Source organism: Rhinolophus sinicus, chromosome 6, assembly GCF_057876585.1.
Source record: "Rhinolophus sinicus isolate RSI-liver-muscle chromosome 6, RSI-T2T, whole genome shotgun sequence".
NCBI lineage: Eukaryota > Metazoa > Chordata > Mammalia > Chiroptera > Rhinolophidae > Rhinolophus > Rhinolophus sinicus.
This window is the reverse complement of record NC_142506.1, coordinates 18,303,718-18,325,728: the sequence shown is the minus strand read 5'-3', so window position 1 is coordinate 18,325,728 and position 22,011 is coordinate 18,303,718. Positions and strand designations below refer to the sequence as shown.

At 35.5% G+C, this 22,011-nt stretch overlaps 1 protein-coding gene across 10 annotated transcripts in view; it reads right to left on the bottom strand.

Annotated features, from left to right (window-relative positions):
- Window positions 1–22,011, bottom strand: part of TRPS1 (transcriptional repressor GATA binding 1) — a 238,773-nt gene that overhangs the window by 178,977 nt on the left and 37,785 nt on the right. For 5 of the 10 annotated variants that reach the window (XM_088798976.1, XM_019747369.3, XM_074316278.2 and 2 more), the window contains one exon: window positions 13,032–13,960. In XM_088798976.1, coding sequence (XP_088655102.1) covers window positions 13,032–13,958 — 927 coding nt within the window. In that variant the 5' untranslated portion in view covers window positions 13,959–13,960. Of the gene's footprint in view, window positions 1–13,031; window positions 13,961–17,140; window positions 17,299–22,011 lie in introns of those variants that run through there. The other 5 variants (XM_074316276.2, XM_019747366.3, XM_088798977.1 and 2 more) reach the window with 2 other exon arrangements.

Genomic DNA, 22,011 nt, shown 5'->3' with positions numbered 1-22,011 from the left:
CTGCCAAGTATTCCACATCAAAAAATACAATAGCACTTCTGCTTCTTATGAAATCACTTGAATAATCAGAGCCAAATAAATTCACTGTGCATTATTCAACAGCGACTCTATGAGAGGCTCATTATTCTAAACATTTTCGGCCAAAGTGTCAGATTAAGGTAGGTAATACAAGGACGATACCTAATTCAAAGGATTTAATAATATATACACTTTTTAGAAGGAAGGAAAAACTAAGAAAACCATTTTCAAAGAAGTAGATTTGACTAGCACTTCCTTCACGTCCAGTGTCTGCAGAAATATCCTAATCACGTGGGACTCCTTCTCACAAAGCTAAGGGTTGCTGTCAAAACCAGAGGCAGTTAGTTGCTCAGAGATTACTCAATGCCGACGTTCTCCAAGGAAATCCTCTGTTCAGTCTCCACAGCAATGAGACTGCAGACAGAGATGAAGTTTACTTTCGGGGGTAAAATAAGGGTGCTAAATGACAGCACAAAATGCCTTATAATTAAAGCCTGAGCATGCTGTATCCGACTAAAAATGAAATGAATGTCATGAGCTTGAAATCCTGGGGAAGGAGAACCAATGTGTCCCAGTGTAGCACAAATGAGAAGAAGAAAACCTAACAGGGCCTAATTATTAGATCGAGGCTCTGTCTCATAGCCCAGCCCCTCCCAAGAGTGGGCCATGGGGATGGTCAAAGGCCAAAATAAAAATAATCCTACCATAAAAATCACCACAGCTCTGCTTTCTACCAGAAATTATAAACTTGCATAGTATCAAGGCTATACAGGCTTCACTTTATATAAAAATGCTTCCTTCTCAGTGTGCACGTCAACGGCCGCTTAACTAAATGCCACCACCCAGCCAAAATTCCTGGTTTAAAAGAGAGTTTTTGACTGAAATGCTCCAAGGAGGGAGAAATGTTTTCTTTCAACTATCAGAGAATTCTTGAATTTTTCCAGCAACCAGATGTAATAGATTAAGCACGTGGCATAATCATGGTCTGCCTTCTTCAACAGCTGCTCAAAAATGACATGTGTGATCACTGCTCATACCCAAATCACTCCATGAAAAAAAGTAGCAAGCATCTCAAAATCACTTAAAAGGTTCTACTTAATATGCAAATCATATTACTTCAGCACATTAAAAGCTATGGCACAGGAAGGACTAAGATTGAAGTCCATTCTTCCACCTAAAGAGAAGGGTGACCCTGATCAAATAACTTAAGCTCTCTGAACAGCTTCCTCAATTGGGACAGCCTCTAAATTTATTTCCAGTATTAGTTTTATGAAATGTGCATGAACACATCAACAGCCCAACATTAACTGTCCATTAAGATAATAATTTATGAAGGTCTCCCACGGCTTTTAATTGAAGGATTACAATGTCTCACGGTGGATAATGTCTATATCCACCATTTGTAAGCACACAGGTTTCAGTCTGTTTAACCAGAGGGGAAGAATGGGGCACCCTCCCAGGCAGTTCCTGACAATCAGCGGTATGAGAGACCGACCACATGACGATCGAGGCTATTCACCACTCCAACCTAACACTTCAGTGGCTAAAGCAACTAAAATCTGCACTGAAATGAATTGCCTAATATTGCAAAATTCCTCCATCTATTTCCCAACTCACTGGAGGTGAGCAGAAACCGTGTTTCCAAAAACAAAGCAAAACATTTACATGGGATGCCTTTAACTCAAGTACTTTGTTCAGGAATCAAAAGGGGCAAATTCAGAAGTACCCATTCTTCTCTAATGGAAGCACAGAAAGCCAGTGCACAAGTCTAGAGATAGAAATTTGCTCATTTGAGCTACCACATTGCCTTAGTTGTCAAGTTTCCTAATATGAAATGTTTTCAGCTTCTGCTTGTGGAACAGGGATTCCTGAGAAACCACAACACATCATCACTAGTTCTTTGATTTTGCAATCTTCAAGTCTCATGCTCCATGTCCACACTGAAAGGGCTGAACAAAGAGCACACAGTCTTAAGAAATCCCAAAGATAGGATTCTGAGGTGAATTCAAATTATTACTAAGCATCACAACGTCCTTTGAGTACTTATTTGACAACTTTAAGAATCAGAAAATCCACACTGAGTACCATCAGGTGAAGCGATCATGAAAAAAAGCCGATTTCATGAAAAAAAACAGAAAAACAAAACACACACACACACACACACACACACACAAAAACTGCCAGTAAGGCATTTTGGTTTAAGGTAAATAAACTAAGCTACTATGATAGCTGCATTAAATCTTTAAGTTGGTGGTGCCTATGTATCTAAAAGTTGTTTTTTACGCAGGGAAAATGAGCCAACTCCATTATTTAGGATGCTTTTAATGGTTATATTAGGTTGGTGCAAAAGTAATTGCGGTTTAAAAGGTTAAACATAATTGCAAAAAACCACAATTACTTTTGCACCAACCTAATATATTTTATGCTGAAGAGTGTCTTCCTATTACTGACTATTCTTTCAAAACCACCCAAGCAAACAAACAAAAACACAAGGATCGCAACTGATGGCAAGAACAACAATACTGACTCTTGTACAGGTTATTGATGTGCCTTCTTGAGAAACAGGAGTAAATCATATTAGTATGCAGATTACTAAAAGCTAACAATATATTAGAATTACATGTTACATATTACAAAGCTAACTTTGGAAAACATAATTTTCTATTTCTTTTCTCTTTCAAAAAGAAGATCTAAAGGCTACTTTGTGGCTATTTCTATACTTTCTCTGTATGAGATGTACATGTAAATCATGGTGAAATATAACTAATGTGTATCATTTAAATGCTTTTCTAAAATAAAACATAATTTATTCTTTTAGGAGACCATAGGCAAGAACATTGACCATATTCATTTTATTTTCATGACTCACAAATGTTCATTTAAAACAATTCTTTTCTAGGTTAAACACAGATATACAGCAAGAACAGTTATGCAAATAAGTGTGTGCAGCAAAAGTTTATTGTGTGTTATTGCCAGGAAACAGCGCCTACACATTCAAAGAATTACTTCAAATTTTTCAAATGGTTGAACCGAACCAGGAGCAGAAAAAACTTTTCGTTTCCTAGCTATACTTAAAAAGAGAACTCAAGTAGAAAAAAAGATTATAAATTTCAATCGTTCTTTTTTTGCTAACCAGAACTTTAATTATAACCCATTAATCCAGGAGTCCCTTTAATATGAATATCCACATTTTAAAACTTCTTTTAAACTATCAATTCTGTTTGGAGTAAGCGTTACAACTATTCATCATCCAGGTCACTGGCTACTGAGTGTTTAACTTGTGCCATCTCTGTGATAAATACCAGCTTACAACAGCAAACGAGCTAGACCACGTCTCTGCCTTTAAGTCACTTATATTTGAAGATCAAAATTTGTAGATAAAGTCCTTTATTCATTTCTATTTGTCTTTATGTGTAATTATGCTCCCAAAGGAAGTTCTGTAAGTTAAATTCTGTGAAAGACACATTATTTAAACTCCTGGCCCCTTGGGTGCCTCATCTTCGTGGATATAATTAGGATCATGAATCTTGCCATTTTATAGGATTATTGTGAGGGTCAAGTGAGTAAATGCATCTCAAAGTGATTTACAAACTCTAGGTGAGGGCTGTCCAACAGAACTTTCTGAGATGATGGAAACTGAAATGTTCTGCACTTTACCATGTCCAATATGGCAGCACCAGCTACATGTGGCTATTGAGCATTTGAAATTAGGCTGGAGCAAATGAGGAACTGAGTTTTAAATTTAATGTAAGTAGTTTTTTTTTATGAATTATCCATTCATTTCATTTTAGTTAACTGAAATTGAAAGAGCCACACGTGGCTAGTGACTATAGTATTAGACAGCACACTCCATAGGACTAATCACATAAATAGGATTATTATTTAATAAAATGAACTGTCTAATTGAATTTATCCTGCCAATGGGAAGACAAGTCTGAATAGAGGGGAACTGGTGAAATCATTCAGTGACAATCTCATACACTTGTCACTCCCCATACTCGTAGCTGTAAATGAAAAAGTACTATTCTGTTGTTACTAAGCTAATGCTTCTGTTTATATTCCTTCTTGGATTGAAGGAGTGGTATTCTGTTTATCTTTGGAAGTAAGCAGGGGCTCCGTGCATTCTGGGAGAAGTGAGCAGAGAGAGAAATTTCTCACTAAGGTCCCTGAGTTATCTGCGAAAAGAAAGCGATAGTAATTCACGGCCCCACTAACAGTGACTCAACCTGACATATATGGACTTCTGCAAAAAAATGGGACAAAATCTATCTTTTTCCCAAAAACACCTAACTGTGGAGCCATTCGCGTGTGAATTAGAGTTAGATAGAAATATTCAACACACATGTTAAAGAACAGGTTTTAAATTATTTTCCACTGATTGAGGAGGGCATGATGGCTTTTTATTCCATTTTAACCTTAGTTTTGGAAACTATTCCTTCCATGTAGTATGTTCCATGGATTTCATTTATAATTTATATACATAGGTGTTTTCACAAAAACGCTTCACTGTAAAAGTTAAAAATACAAAAGGCTGGCTTTTTTCAAGGTCTTTAATCTCAATTTATTTATTTCCTCCTAATAATATGGGATATCTGAAGGAATACGTTAAAAGAAAAGATTTTTTAAATCCTGAAAACTCTTTACAAGGACACTTTAGCACACATACTTATATTCAATGGAACAAAAAGAGTTGTTTGAACTAAACACAAACTCTTCCTCAGATGTGGTTCATTTTCAAGTACTATAATTGATAGCAACAGAGACAATTAGGAGGGTACTAATTTAAGAGGGCTTGAGGTTATGGGCTGATAGTCAAAAAAGTGAAACCTTAACAATAAAAGGCTAAGTTGTTAAAAAAAAATCACTGTTCAAATGTCGAAGTTACAAATAACGTGAACAAATCTGTAAGGGCCAGTCTTGGCTGAAAATAAGTATAGTCAGAATTAACGTACTAATAGAGGGAATGTTTCTGTGTTGTATAGCGCTTCAAAAACACTGGAGCATATAATATGTCTCAGTGATGTACCTCTGACAGAAACTAATGTTTAAAAAGTTCAATAACAATCTAATTAATGTCAATCATCTCAGGCTTATGCCATCATAGCCTGTTCCTTATGTCACTGGAATAAACACCCTTCTCATTTGGACTTAAAAAGCCAGCTAATTTTGGGGGAAGGGAGACCAAAACTTAAATTGGCATAACGGGCAAATTTAAGGGTAAAATACTGCATATTTTTAATTATGCCATTTGTTTATCATCAGCTTTTTGAAAAACAGTAATAAATAGTCGACCCCCAACTGGGTTTTTCATTTTACTCAGCATAATACTGAAATTATTCTCTATGTTTATTTGGTATTTGGACTGATAGAATATCAACACATCTTAAAGTCTGTCTCAATAATTTGGAAGACAATCTTTTTTTTGGGGGGAATGCAAAACAAAACAGAAAATGCAGTGCAAGTGGATTATAAAGCTGAGTGCATTTTCCATAGCACTGACTCACCGTCACCACTGGCCCATAATGGCCCATAAACAGTGTCTGAATGGGGAAAACAGAAAGTTGAATCATTGTGGAACATCCTTCCTCCAGGGAAAGGTGCTTTGTTGCATGCCCACTGTGTGCCAAGCACTGGGGACACACAGAAGTGACGTAGTCCAAAACCTCTACATGTCTGTGGTTTAGTGCAGAAAACTCACAAGTCAATCAATGACAATAGTGGACTATGTGCTTATGCTGAGAGATGTACCAAATTCTATGACAACACAGAGGAAGAGATCCAGCCTACACTGTGACAGGTCAGCAAAGGCTTCCGGAAGGAGGTGACAACCCAGCTATGGACAGATGAGTTGGCATTTCAGATGAGCCTCGAAGGCAATGGTCATGGAAAGGTTTTTCAGATGCAGGAAACAAAATGAGTAAAGCAGAAATGAGGGTGGAATAGTAGTAGTTCTCTCAGGAAATATGGAGGGAGACTGGGAGGAGGGTGAGGATAACTTGGAAAAATAATGTCTTATTGGAGAGTTTATATTGAATTATATAGGTGTAATTAAAATGATAAACATTTTACAGAAAGTAGACCTATACCGCCTACAAAAATGTGGGAAGATTGACGTATAAGTAGAATTGTTCAAAATGAAAGAAAGAGGGAAGAGGAAAAAGGGAGGAAAAGAGAATGGGAGGACAGGAAGGACAGAGAAGGAGGAAGGAGAGAAAAAAACAGAAAGAAAATAAAACAAAAAGGAGAGAAAGTGGCAGAAGAAAAGAACAGAAAAGAAGCGGAAAGAAGAGAACAGAAGGGAACAGAAAGAGAAAGAAAATGAGCAAAGAAATCACTCAGAATTTTCTAAGTAAACATGAAGGTCAGTGGCAGTGAAAGAATAAAGAAGGGAAGACTGAGACAAACTCCTCAATTGTATGGGGAGAGATACATATCAGAAAGAAATCCGGGGTAACTCTGACATTTCTAGCCTGACTGACTTGAAAATGGGAGAGTAGAACAAAGGAGGGTAGAAAAGCTATTTCAGGGACGGAGCTAACAACTTCAGTTTTACACAGGTTGACTTTGAGGTGCCAGCAGAATATCAAGGTGGAGCTATACCCATCAACAGGAAAAACAGGTCTTAGAACAAACCACTGTTTATTATAAGATTCCCAAATATGTTACTAGACTAATAAAAGAATTCAGGTGTTCTTCAATCGTATATTAACAGGTCATCTAAATATGAAAGAACAGCCAGACAAATAAACTATTTCTGAATTCTCAAGTTCCTTAGTGCAGCCCACACTTCCCTTACTTTCAGAATCCACGGAAATCGTACAGCTCCAAGCATGGTTGGGGTAGGCAGTCCACTCAGATTAAACACTCTAAAAGCATTCCGATTTTTTTTTTTTTTGGCTGCCTCCACATCCATTCCCATACTCACTCCCAGGCAAAGGATCAAACATTAATTACACAGCCGTGGAGAACATTAATGAGAGCTGGGTGCATCTCCCTAACTTTTAATCTGCATAGAAAAAGCAACCTACATTGTGCCTGAAAGATGAGAATACAACTCTCAAACTACATAATAAGTCATAAATTCCTAAAAGTCCTCCAAACGAGGGGACTATAAACTAAATCCAATACATGGATGAAATGCCCCTTGATTTGGGGATAAAGATTGCATCCTCCTTAACTGATTAACCCAAAATTTGGCCCTTGCTCATTCTATCAGACCTCATTTCTGTAGCAAAAATACCAGTGAAAATGAATCCCAGTGATGAAAAAAAGGCAAAATGAGCAAAATTAATTTTCTTTTCAATGATTACAATTATTAGCCTAGTAAGTTCAAATAAGACAATGTTACACTATACATCTTATTAGGTTGGTGCAACAGTAATTGTGGTTTTTGCAATTATTTTTAAACCTTTTAAACCGCAATTATTTTTGCACCAACCTAATAGATAAGAAATTTTAAAGAAATCACTAACATCCTCAAATTCAATGTGATTCACACACTGTATACATCAAACAGCATTGGTACACAAATCTTATATCTCCTCCCTGCAATGCAGTTGGCCCATCTTCCATCGTTTTTCTGGTTGCAATAAACTCAAGTCTTGTATCTGAGAAGGCAACTTATCACAGCAGTTGTAAAGACAGGTTCCTGTAGCCTATCTCCCCTTGTTTACATTTCATTTACCCCACTTAGACAACTCTGTGATCTTGGGCAGGTTACTTTAATTCCTCTATGCCCATTTCCTTGTGTGTTTTTTTTTTTTTTAATGGGCATAATGGTTTTTTAATGAAGGTGAGTTAATTTTTTAATGGACATCAAGGTTTTTTAATGAAAGTAAGTTAATTAATACATGTGAAGAGCTTACAGCGACATATGCCCATATGAAACCTTCATAAATGTTAGTTATTATTAGAAGTGAATCCAAACTTGGGGGGAAAAAAGGAAGTACGTGCAATTGTGATTATTATGTAAGCTCACAGATGAAAGAAGTATAGATCAAACTAAAATACAGAAACATAAATTTGACATTTGACTTTCAATTGAAATTAAACAAAGGTCTTTTTTGATACTCTGAAAGTGTACAACACTTACTTCCAGCTTTAGAATTACAAGATGAAGAATTGAAGAGGTCTATGGTCTAATGATTCTCAGAAATAGACTCTATGAAGGAAATGGAAAAGTGAAAGGGAACTACTCTTTTTCTACAAACTTTCCTGGGGTGAGTGTTACCACTTATGTTCTGTGTTTCCAACAGCTGCATGTGTGCTGTAATTACAATGACCCAAGAAACAAAAAAACCCTGAATAATCTGCTGACTTGATATGGTTAGCAGAAGGGGCCATTAGAGGATAAGATTTTTATTAAGAATTGAATAATGTTAAATTTGGATGCACAGATAACTATTTCTTCTTCTAAACATTCTGCCTAGAGGGAAATACTGACTTTCAAGAAAGTGATACATGTTCTTTAAATGGTAACAAATAAACCAAAATCAAAGGATTGGCACTTATCTTACTGACCCTTGGGTAACAAAGCCCAATGGAGATTTAAGTATTGTGCAGGTAAAGGGATTAGTGAAGATGGTCAAACTATTCTACCCCACACAGGTGGCTACATACCCGGCTCAGCCATCTTCATGATAAAAATAAGCTGGTAAATGCCAGAACTGTGCTTTGTTTTATGGCCTTAGGGTAAGCATATGTTTTATTTTGCACACTTTATTACTTGTTAAAGAGACACAGACCTGAAAATGGGTTCATATGGGTTTGGCATATGGGTTCATATGCCAAACATTCTGTACTCTATAGACAGTCTGAAGTGATTAAAGTCTCATTCACTGGTTGCTCTAAAGTGCAATTGTCCTCAACTCAGAAAAACAAAGAAACAGAACCTGCTAAGATCTACAACTTCCCTCCTACTCCAGATCAAAGGAAACTGCAAGGCAAAAAATAAATATTTGGAAGGAAAATTCAAGAAAAGTCAAAATAGACCAAATGAGATTAATGCGCTCTGATTTTTTTTTTCCCCCATACCAAACTGTAACCCCCTGTTCAAGGGAATATACTGGCATATGTTAAGGATCTATAAAGTTCATAGAGTTAAATATGTTGAAAATACAAAGGATGACTCCCTATCTCTATAATCTGTTCTTCCTGCTTCTAACATGACATATTGTGCAACTCTGATAAAAATATTTACAGAACAGAAATGTAGTGCTCGTAGATCAAACACAAGACAGTCACTGGTAAGTTAACAGTGACATTCTTCTGGGAACCTTAGAATTTCATTAAGGGCCCAAAATGGATTTAATAGCTGGAATCTGATAGCTACCTTCTTGGAGTCCTGAATAATGCAGAATAACAGAAAAGGTTTAGTGATATGAAAAGGCAACATACACATCGCAAGCATTTATAAACCTGGGATAGCTAAAACACTTTCCCGTGGGAAGCACAACTTGACAGGACTCCAACTTTTATAACCTGGTCTGAGGGCTAAGAGCTCCCCCATAAAGATGACGCAAATGCACTAATGCACAGCACATTAAGCCCTAATGAAACAGCAACCTCCGTGTTTAACAACGCAATGGTTTAAATATAAGCATAATAAAGCAGATTAAAAAGAAAGAAGCTGTAATTACTTTTTGAAGAACTCAATCTCTTGTCCTATTACTGGTCTCTATGTGAGCCTCAAAGACTGAATACAGGTTGTAAAAATCACATGAAGGAATCACATGAAGGGCTTACCAATCATGCCACATCCATTATTTAAAAAAAGAAAAAAAAAAGAATTAAGCCTAATAATTGATAAAATAAGCAGGGAAAATTTTTAAAGCTCAGAAACTAACATCCTGGTCAAGTCAACTAGATCCATTGTATCTTTTTTTTTTTCTTGGTCAACAATCCACATCTCTTCTGATTTCAGGCATGTGTACTTCAAGGTGGTGGGTGAGGAATTTGAATTCAACACACTCAGAAAAGACTACCCTGGTTGTATGATGGCCCTTTCAAGTGACTCCCATTATTCACTGGGGCTCTATCTACTATGCAGTAAAAAGAAATATTGTTATTTGGCACTATTTTTACAAATTTGTAATTCCTTGACTTCACTATTTGTAATAAAATTTACACAGAACTGGAAGTACAAGTATGTCTAAACTTCAATTAGTACCCAAATATACATCAAATAATCTGAACTGGAAACTGGAAATCTTAAAAATTTGTTTAAATGACTTCTTTCTCCCAACTGTATGCCTCATGTTTGTACTCAAGTCAGTGCAAATTATTTAAAACCATCCATGTCAAACCAAAATACAGATCAAAGCCACAGAATTCTTAAGTTCTCTCCTCTGGCTCCTGTTCCTTTTTTCTTGGCCTAAAATGTCATAAATCTATCATTAACCACCAACTGTTCTGAATGTTAAAAAAAAAAAAAAAAAAAAAAGCCAGTTTAATTGAAAAAGATGAATGAATTGCTCATCTATTACTTCCATTAGCTTAAACTACAGATTTATGTAAACAATTCCTAAAATTGAATGATTATTGTCTGTAATACTCATATTTACCAACATCTTTTATCAGAATACACACAAGCCATTAACTTGCTATAAATTTCTGACAAAACTGCATTAAAGAAATTCTACAGTCAGCATTTTATCTCCCAGAGCTTTTAAGTGTCCACACAATTCAAGTGCCGAGGAAAGAAGCTCTCAAATGGCATTTCGGCAACATAGACTGACTTGTGGGTAAAGGGGGAATTTCAGATGTGCTTTTATTCAGTTGACGCATATAGGGAAGCTGTTCAATATTTATTTCAACATAAAAATATTAATAAGTTACTTATCTTCAGACATGTTTTTGCATCAATGTCTGGTGTATATGTGAGAAGTATTCAAGATGAGCATTTGGCCTACTAGTACATTTAGTGTTCTCTTCCTAAATTGAAGAAAGTTAACTATCTTTGGACTTGTTTCTGACTCCAATGGTTTCTTTGAAATAATCACCCCCTTTTCCCACAGTTGCGGTTTTCTAATTTTAGCCATATTCTTTGTCTTGGAAAAAGAAAAAAATTGATCTTAACACGATTATCTGCCTCCGTGCTCTTTCCTACCAGTTTCTGTCTTCGTTACTGTGTGCTGCTGCAAGGATTTAGTAGACAGCACAGTATAGGATCAGCTGTTTTATTTCTAGTTCTATTAGCTCCAACTCAGATAGCTCACACATCTGTTTTATTTCTAAAATCACTGCCCAGGAAAAGTGTCCAGCTCGTTCTACCCAAACATAAACTTTACTATAAATAACTAAGAACCTAACAAATAACTGTTTGGTGGAAATGGAAGTGTGTTTAAAAATCTGAATTCTTCCAAAACTATAGGCCTTAATAATCTTTGTTTTAGAGACTTTCCTGACAGCCCAGATCAGCTTCTCTCAGAAGTTGTCCCCAGAGTGAACAAACTGAAACTCCAGCCGGAAATCCAGGTATTAACATCGTATCACTTGCTAATTATAAAACACCATTTCCCATACTGACATTATTCACTTCTAACCCTTTTATCTAAAACACGTATTTGCTTTCCAATCATGGTTTGACAGCAGAGTGTACCTGCATAAGACAGTGAAATGATCTTTAATAAGACAGCAGTTCAAAGCATGTAGCTTTCATGCATAATAATTATGTTGGCTTCATTTGCTGCTCCACAGAAATAATTCTATTTGTGGAAATTCACAAAGTAAGATGGAATTTTTAAGAGCTTTACGAAGATGAAATTGACTTGTTAAGGGTTCTTCTTTGTATCTCCCTTAAAGCGATAAGATTGCCATTCTGACATTTTAAAAAGACATGGAAATTTCTCTTCTGATTCTTCTTACAAGGATTGCAAATATATATGTTCACTACCTCTTATTTATAACCCCTTTGTCTGGCTTTCTTAATTGGCACTGGCTAAGAGAGAAGTCTAGATCAAATGCACTGTAGCTATTGAGTTGATAAAAATGATTGATAATTCTAAGAAATTCAGGAGGTCAAATAAGTGTGATGCAATTTCATTGGTCTTCTGATACTTCTAATCATTCCTAAAGAAGTTTGATATTAAAACTAATATATTTTGACACCTACTGGCCTAATAATACAACACAAATCTACAGGCTATAATAGAAATGAATACACTTTTGTCAAGCTGACCATGAGTTTCGACTATGCTTAAAATTGCTAACATGAAATAAATACATTTCTTGAGTCAGTGCTGCAGTTCATTCTATTTGAAATGGTAATTTTTTTTTTTCATTTCACATATGCCCTAAACTAAAGACAGAAGAGTAGATCAAAAAGGTATGCCAGCTTTAATAAAAGCAGAAATCTAAATTACTACTAAATGTTTTCATAAATTACTATTTTCCTTAAATGCAGAAGGGAATGCTTTATTGGCCTGCACCAAGGTCATTCTGGTGTTCCTAGTACTTACAATCACAGTGACTTCTTTTCAATCAATGTAAAATTTTACTTCCAAATTTTAATTTGCAATTATGTTGGCTTTTCAGGAGTATATCTCTGCAACCGTCAATATGACCTAAATCTAGTCCAATTAGAGGTTGGGCTGAGTATAAAATGAAATGCTAATCCAAGACACTGGAAAGACCCTTACTGAAGGAAAGATTGTGGAAAAAAGATGTATCATCTAAAACTAGAACAAAGAATGAATTGCTATCATGTAGAGCCATAGAGACAAGTGCCATTTATGGAAGACTGTGAAAAACATCAAAGTGCCATGAAATATGTCTAGAAATATGAAGCCTAGCTAATTCCATGGAAAGGCTTTTCCCAACAGAACAGAAATATTAGGATTAATATTCATGATGTGTGGCTAAAGACAGCTCTGAATACACATGTGGATGAAACAGCTATGAGGTGTTTCCATTTTTTGCTGGATCTAGCCGGCTACCCCTTTGGTATATAAGAATTCCCATTTCATCACCAATAACTTTTCCTGTACAAAGAGATCACAATACAAAGCACAAACCTGTACATCATAGGTCCCATTTAGTAAAACAGGCCTTGAAGAATTGATGTCCTGCAGCACACCAGAAAGCACAGAACGGTTGACCTTCTGGAAGTCTTTGGAATGGCTGAACTGCACCATGTTATGAAGGGCCAAGATTTTGCTGTCCAGCTCAGCATCCTGCCTGGTGCGGTTATGCAGTCCTAAGTGATACTTTCGGAAGTGCTTAATCAGATCTGTGGGGTCGTTGCCATAGTAACCATATCCACAGATATTGCATTTAAAGTCCTGAAGCTCTGGAGACAGAGGTGCCGCGTCTGGGTTGTCATTTACCAGTAAGTCAGTTTTGGATTTATTCAGTCTTACACCCCCATCTGAAGGCACTTGTGGGTTTTTTGAGGCCACTGAAACTGGGCTTGAGCCTTGACAATTGGCTTGACCACTCTGCATTTGCCCTGTTTCCTCGGTAGCCTTTGGTGACATCTTATGATCTCCCTTTGTCTCCAATGAGTCCCCTGATGGGGTGCAGGCCATATCTTGAGGGTCATCTGCCTCTGCTCTTTGAGGAGACTTCAAGGGCTCACAGACTCCCCCAGCAGATGGAGATGAGAAAGCCAACATATTTCTATCTGTCACCTCATCATGTGGGAAGGAGGGAAGGTTTCCTCCCTTACTGGGGCTTTCATAATTGAAGCCAGCCTTCTCACTCAGGACTGAGCTTTTTAAGTCCTTCTTACTGCTAGAAGATGGATCTTGGACATGTAAGCTATGTTCCTCCTTATTGTTTAGTTCTGCAGCATCACTCGGATCCGTATTTTCTGACATCTGATCTGCAGAAAATTCTTTGTTCTTTCCAGATGCCTTGCTTTCTGTACCTATAGGCTCCAGGGTCTGGCCCTCGTCTTCACTAGCAATGTTTCTCAGAGGGGGGTTCTTTTTCCGGACCATATCTGTAACAACACAAGGAAAAGGAAGATACAGGCTTATTTCAAGGTTGCAGACATGTAACCTAATCTAGAACATTTTACTTCTTCAATTCAAGGCTTTTTTAAGGTGCCTAACAAAAAAACTCCCTCTAGGGGAAAAAAAATCACTTTTAAATACAGCAAAATAATTGACACCAAAGCCAACAATCTATATTTATAATATTTTTATCATAGAGTGGCTTATTATTTTTAAATGGTTTTATGAATACCAAAGTATTATTACCTCTATCCTCCCTATTATTCTTGCCTGCCAATTATAGTTTTTGCTCAATTTCTTTATTCAGTCATAGTCAATGATATATATATGTGTGTGTACATATTTATACATGCTATATATTATGTATATGTATACATATTATGTTTATAGTATATATATACATGTTTATGTTTGTAGAATATATATTACATGTTTATTTATATGATATGTATATGTGTATATAAACAACATAAATTAGAACTCAATATTGTTACACATGGTGCAACCAAGATATAAATATGGTTTGAACCAAACTATCATCATAGTCAAAAAACAGAAATAGCATGCTATAAGCAAAGTGAAAACTGCTCCCATTACTTTCAGGAATGGAGGATAACAAATGAGTCATCTCTGTCCTATCGATAAATTTCTTGAAGCCCCATTTGGGGGCGGGGGGGTGCTTGCCTGAAAGTTAAGAGCAGGACCTGGTATGTATCATAGCGGCCAGGTTAGATTTTACTAGAACTCTCTCCAGGATGAGAGGGAACCTAACAAAGCCCAGGTTTCTGTGTATAGCCTGATGGAAACAGTACCAATTCCACCCTCAGGACTACACCGAAGTTGACTGAAATAAAATACTAAATCGAACCGTACAACATGGTCATTTCATAGCCCCAAATGGCAAAATATTAGCAGTTTCCTATGGTTCACCTTCACATGCAAGCTCAGCTGGGCCTTTCAAGTTAGTGGCATGAGTGAGTAGGATCAAAATAAGAACACGGTGGCAAATTCCTCTAGGGGACTCTAACGAATTAGCACTCTGAGGGTCTAAGGAGATAAGGAACAATTTGTGTCCTGTCAATAAAAGAGTGCAGTAACAAAGGCTAGTGGAGAAGTGAGGTCTGTGTGGCCTGTGTTCCTTAATCCTCCAAGCTGAAAAAGTGCAAGTGCCATGTGAGTTGTCACCCCCCTTTTGTCCAACATGTTTCTTGGACAAAATCCACCTGTGACTGACTAATAAAACAAGCCTTCTTTACTAGCCGACTCTGTCACAAGGACAGACTTAACAGCGTTAAGTGACACCACGATTATGCACAATGTCCTGAGAAAATCCAAATTAATAACCTCTCTGAGTCGTTTTCATCTATAATTTCTCATGCGTGCTGAGAACCACACTGGCTTCGGATATACGGGTGTGTGTACCTTTGCTTCTGAAGAGCTGGTCAAACAAAATTTTTATAATATGAATCACTCAATCAAGATAATGTACTAGTTAGAGTGTAAGGAATCATTTACAAAACAAAAATTCATTCTATTGAATAATGTCAAAAACAGTGTAACTGCACTTATGAAAGAAAAATACATGACTCTTCTTATACACCAATAATGTTAGTCATCAAATAGCCACAGAATCTCCCTTTTGGAACTACAGCAACAACGACAAAACATTTGTAGGATGAAAGACTGAAGTTTCAAGGGAAGGGAGTGAGGCAATGTACAAATGCCTGGCCTCTGAGGGGTGGAAAGAGGTGGGGGAATGTGGTCTTCACTTCGGTGTCATTACGACTGGGCCCGAAAATGGAACACTCGGTAACTAGTTTAGATTTTAATGTCGTATGTCTTGATGTTTAGGAGACATCTATTTTTCTGTCAGAAGTGACAGAAGTTCAGAACTTGTACTAACACATGGAAGAATGAAGGGCAATTTTATTGGTAGTCAACAAAAGGAAACCAAAAAGGAAAGGATGAAAAGAATACAAGGGAAGCTTAAGATGTAAGTTATCATTTAAAATACAAGAGTTTGAGGGAAAAAAATACTGTTTTAACTTTGCTTACAGAAAAGGACAGACTATCAGCTGTACCTACATATAAAAATGTGATGTTCTGGTGCAGTATCACTTGCCTTTCCCTCCAGAACTTCCTGTTTGTTTGTTTGTTTATTTTTCCCATTACACATATCTTTACTAATACTAAATTTAATCTTTACTTGGACAATACTGAATAAACATATTTGTATTTTAACTTTTTCTCCTTAATGTAAATAAAATCTAACAATGGTGCACCAAAATGAAATAAAATTACACAATAAAAAAAAATCTATCTGAAAAGCAGGACTCATGAAGAAATGAGGATGAAATATTCCAATTCATTAAGATTATCCTTCCACTAAAATGAAGAGAAAATGGTTTATGCTCATAGTTTAATGTCAAGGTAATTTAAAAAGCAGCAACATTTTACATAGCAATAGAACTAAGATAAAATACTTAAAAGCGGGTAGATACAAATATGGTAATATTGAAAAAATTAACTTCTTTTGCAGAACAAAAAAATTGAATCGTGCTGATTTATTATGAAGAAAAGCAATGGGTCTTAAAGACTACTCAACCAGCATCTATAGTGACTGAGAAAAAAAATATGATTTAATTAAATTATCATCCTTTCAAATTTCAGTTCCTTCATCCCCCCCCCCCAAGAACAGACCTTTAGAACCCATATGACTCACTCACTCCTTATGCTAAATAGAGCCCTTAATAATATATATCGCAAAGAATGTTAAACTGCTAATACTTCAAAGAAGTATCAGAAAGGTCATTTGGGTTTTATTTCTTGTTGTGGGGGGAAGGGGACTGTTCTTTTTAGTTGCTTAAAAAAAGAGATCATGGTTAATTTGGTTGACTACACTTTGAAGTAGTTAGAGAAAAAAAATAATTTTTTACTGGAATTATATCACCATAATTTTTCAGAATGACATATTATATAAATATAAGCACATTTGCAATACTTCTAAGTGGAAGAAACTCCCCTAACAAGTCATAAGTTAGATACCATAAGACTATAGCCACCCTCAAGTTATTATCTTTAAGACAAATAACAGATTGCAGGATGTTTTACTGTGTGCCAAGAACTTTTCCAGTTAACATTTTCACTTGAAAAAATAGTTCACATACTTGTAAAATCATACCCAGCATTGACTTCATAAGGCATGTGGCTTTAGAATGCTTTTTACAATTATTAATTCTATTAGTCAACTACCAGGAGGCTAATGCAATTGTCTTAGAAGATGCTCGGGAGACACAGAAGGCATTTTGAAAGCTGATCTGCACATCTGCAAAACAAAACAAAACAAAACAACATTTTCCTTCCTAAATGACATAAACATACTTTAATATCACACCTAAAATACACCACTCTGCCAACACCACGGGCTGCTTGAAAAATATCTGATCAAAGCAGGAGAAAACCTTGAGCAACATCTTCTCCTGCCCCTGGGTTTTATAAAGCAGCAGAAGAAGGAACATGATACAAAAGATTATAGAAGTCATTTTTACAACACACTGTGATGTTGGTGAAATTATTTAACCTCTAAAAGCCCCTGAGCCCGAAGGATCATAGTGCTTACCTACATTGGGGGAGAGGGATAAAAGATCTTAATTAGCAAACATGGAGGGGACATGCTTCCAGAAAAGATACGAAGTACACTTGCTGACAGTGCAGTCACAGGAGAAGACAAGAAGTGGTACCCATAGCCAATGCCTTGCAGACTCAGAATTACAGTGGATATACCATGTGGCTGAGAAAAGAACTATTTCAATGCCATCAGGAATCCTGCATCAGATCTCTGTAAGCCTCACCAAGAGTTACAGAAACACTAAGCACTATGACATGTTATCTCTCTTGCTATTTTTAGTCGTCTTCTATTTTCACTCTTGCTAAAATAAGCTTCTAAAATAGTGATCAAACCAGCTTTAAACCACCTTTATACCATCTTTTTTTTTTATTATGTGAAAAAAAAATATTGAGGCAGATATTGCATGAATGGCCCTAATACAATGAAATAGATGTACTATAAATATAAATATGTAAATGCATACAAGTAAATATACATATGTATGTATACAACATCATATCAATGAGACTTAGTCTTCAATTTTGGCAACTCTGTTTTAAACTTCTTTATTCTACTATAGGCAATATGTCTCACACTGACTATAAAAAAAAAAAGTTCAAAAGGCCAGTTACAGAAGGTCCAAATTAATCAACCGTTTAGACGATGGGGCTAAAAGTGAAATGGATAAGGAGGTGTTGATGACTCTAAAGGAGAGCTACGAGGCTCAAAATTGCAAACTTCAGCCCTCTGCTTAATTGTGAGATAAAAAACTGACCTGGCTGGCGGGTGGGGGGTAATAGTGAGCATTCCCACATTTACATCATTCTCCACCTATACAAATACATGAGTGCTCCTTTAAAGGCAGATATAACCTGAATTCATATTATGTGCCAAGATATTTAAACAGGTTAAAAATATATTTAGCTTCCTAAAAATGCAATATTTGTAGTAATTTTCAGTACTGGGAAGTAAGACATTCTATTTGCAAAAAATCTAAATTTCTACTCTTATTTCCTTGCAAATTAAAAATTCAATCTAAAACGCTTTCTTTGCATTTTTAGAAAAAGCATTATAGAAAACAATAAGATACTGGACTATTTCTACGTATGTAACAGTATCATTTAGATAACTTGATGTCGTGGAAATAATTAGCATTACAGCTTAAAATATAATTCTGGTAACTAATTTATCTACTGATTAAAATGCTTAAATATATAAGAAAGAAATCCTTTTTCTGTAGAAGACTGTGATTCATGTTCTCAGAATGGCACCTTTACAGCAAAGAAATCTGAGTTTTCTCTTACTATCAAGATACTGTGAATTAACCACTAATGCTTTAGTTTTACTTTATATATATATAAACACACACACACACACACACACACACACAGGCGGTGCCAAAAATGTATACAAGTGGACACTGGTCAACGTTGCTCAAGCAGTAATTCGCTGTAATCAGAAGTGTCTGGATGCTGATGGGAACCACTTTGAGCACCTCTTGTAATTGCAGAAGTCAAACGTGACATGTATTCATCTTTTGTTATCGGTATATATTAAATATTATAATTTTAATACAGGTTTCCTTTCTTAAAATGTGTATACATCTTTTAGCACCCTGTGTGTGTGTGTGTGTGTGTATACATATATATACATCTATATATATATACATATACATACACATATACATATATATGTATGTGTATATATATATACACACACACATACATATATATACACAAAAAAACATACCCATATACATTTGTGAAATACACTCACTCCAAATAATCTTGCTATAGATAATCAAATGAATTATTCAACCAAAGAAATCAAGTATTATAGTAATTTAAAGAGAGCTGAGATCACACAAGCATTCAATGCAGTCGAGAACTAGGATTTATTTCCATTCGATGAGAAACTCCTTGAAGATAAGAAATAATAAATTCTATGTTCCTGGTAGCATCTTGGCCTTAAAGAATCAAAACCTAAAGAAGAAGAATGGTACAGCAATCACGTGTCTCATTTCTGAACCTGATTCAAATCACCTGCTGATGTGATCGAGGCCAAGCCTCTTCATTTTTCTGAACTTCTGCTTTCACCCGTATAATGAGGGAACTACAATAAATTATTTCTAAATAAATTACTTCTAAATAATTTCTATACTACACCCTGCCTCTAAGACTCTATAATGGTTCTGATTAATGGCTTAGGCACTTTCTAAAGGTTTACCTTGGAGAACCTTTATCCAATATCCTTGAAAGACTTTAAATATTATAAACCATCAACAACTAAGGGTGGCAGAAATACCACTGATGCTTACCATTCACTAAGTTATTCATTTTTTCTAACATTCATTCATTAATAAATGTATTTTTGTAACATTCATTCACTAATAAATGTATATCCAGCATCAGCTATGTGCCAAACATGTCCAGCAAGATGACTTTAATTTTATTATTCATCATCAATTTGAAAGAGAAGGTATTTTTTAAAAACAAGGGAAATGATTGTAAGGAACCCCTCTCTCTCAAAGAAAAAAATAAAATTTTTGAGTATCATTTAAAATACATATATCTAGAACAAAATTAAAAGGTTAGGGGGGTATGACTGTATAATTTGACCTGAGTCTCAAATCCTGCTGAGTATGATTTTTATTATAAGTAGCAGTTCTTATCATCATAATTTATAATACTACATAATGTTTTCTTATTGTTTTTCCATATAATAAAACTATCAACTGCTTGAAATCAAAGCTTAACACAAAAAGGAAAGACATAATAATCTTCTCCTTAATATATGTTTCTTCCACGCTTGTTTGTCTCAACCGCCTAGGAGTTCTGAGTTATTAGTTAGACATTTCATGTAGCTTTAATTAAAAAATTAAAAGACACACACACAAAAAAAGAATAGCAAATTGTTTCTTTTGATCAAAAGTCTCCCACAAAGAATTTAAAGAATAAAGCAAGTGATAGCAAAATAAAAGTAAGGTCAAGTTTGGGGCCTATAGCAAACTAGATAGCTTCCATATGAACAACATATAAAGTTCAGTTTTTCAAGAACATATGTGTTTGCTCATTGGCTTAGAAAAAAAAAATTGAATCCTGTCTACTCCATATATACAGATCAAAATCAGATTGCTTAAGTGAACTATAAAATGCAAGGGAACATTGTTTATCCAATTCACAAACCCAAGAATTGCTGAGGGAGTTTAAATGTTTTCTATTTCTTCAGATTCCAGGGCCATACTTCAATGGTAGATTGCTTTTTTTGTAAACGGCTTCAAACTTCATAAACCCAATGTCTGATCCTGTTCTTGCTATCCATGTCTATTTAATTTGCCCTCTCGGAATTGATTGTTCCTGAATCTTTAAAGGTATTTTTGGACATCTTAAATCCTGTTGAGATTTAAATGTCATCACCTTCAAACAACTCCCATCAAATAAATCTCTTATTAATTCACATCAAATTAATCCAAAATGATCGTTTCTATTAACATATGCTCCAGAGCACAAAGCCCATTCATTAATAGTCATCTGGACACTAGAACTAACCCAAGCCTCTGTGAGATAAAATACACACTATTTAGATATCCTATTTCAAAGAGTTTTGATGCTGGCCCAAACACATTTTATTAGGCTTTTATTTCATCATGCTATGCTCTCTTTATTTTAAATATCTCATTTCAAATGTACTAGTCTAGGTAAAAAGAGATAGTCTGGTAATAATGTCATAGTTGCCAAAATGAGTTTCCATATACATCTTGGAGAATTGCATTAACCATTTTACTTTTATAAGAAAATTGTAATTTTTTTTTGCCTCTAAAGACTTGATGCTAGAAGTCTAAATGAAACCGTAGAATATATCTGAAAAAAATGAGGCATGTGCCTATTTTCCTAAATGGGATAACCAAAATAAAGCAAGTGTACATCATGGATTATCAAAAGAAAACTGGAATTACTTTTCCTTTCATAACAGATGAGAAGCAAATGTATTAAAAACTCTGATTTGAATAAGATCACAATTTCACTAAGCAAATTAAGAAACGTTACCATTTATTTCCCCACACATATGTCGTTTTTCCTTTTGCTTTCTTCTCAAAGAAAAAAATAACAATTACAAGAATCTACAATGACAACTGTTGATTCAAACAGGCCAACATGAGTCTGCCTGTGTGCACTGGCCAGGCTCAACTTCAGCTCTTCTTTGTTCAACTTCAGACTATTTTAACTAATCCATGGGCAAAGAGCCAAACATAGTACTTAAATTCAAAAACAATAACTCATGAAAAGTATAAATGCATTCATTGATCTTGATAGTTATGATGTGAATGGACATTTTATTTATACATAAATTAGATTTCCACTGGTAACAAAAATAGTGAATGCAGTGCTTTGCAGGGATGTCTTTGACCTCCCAGGGTTGGCAAAAAAACAA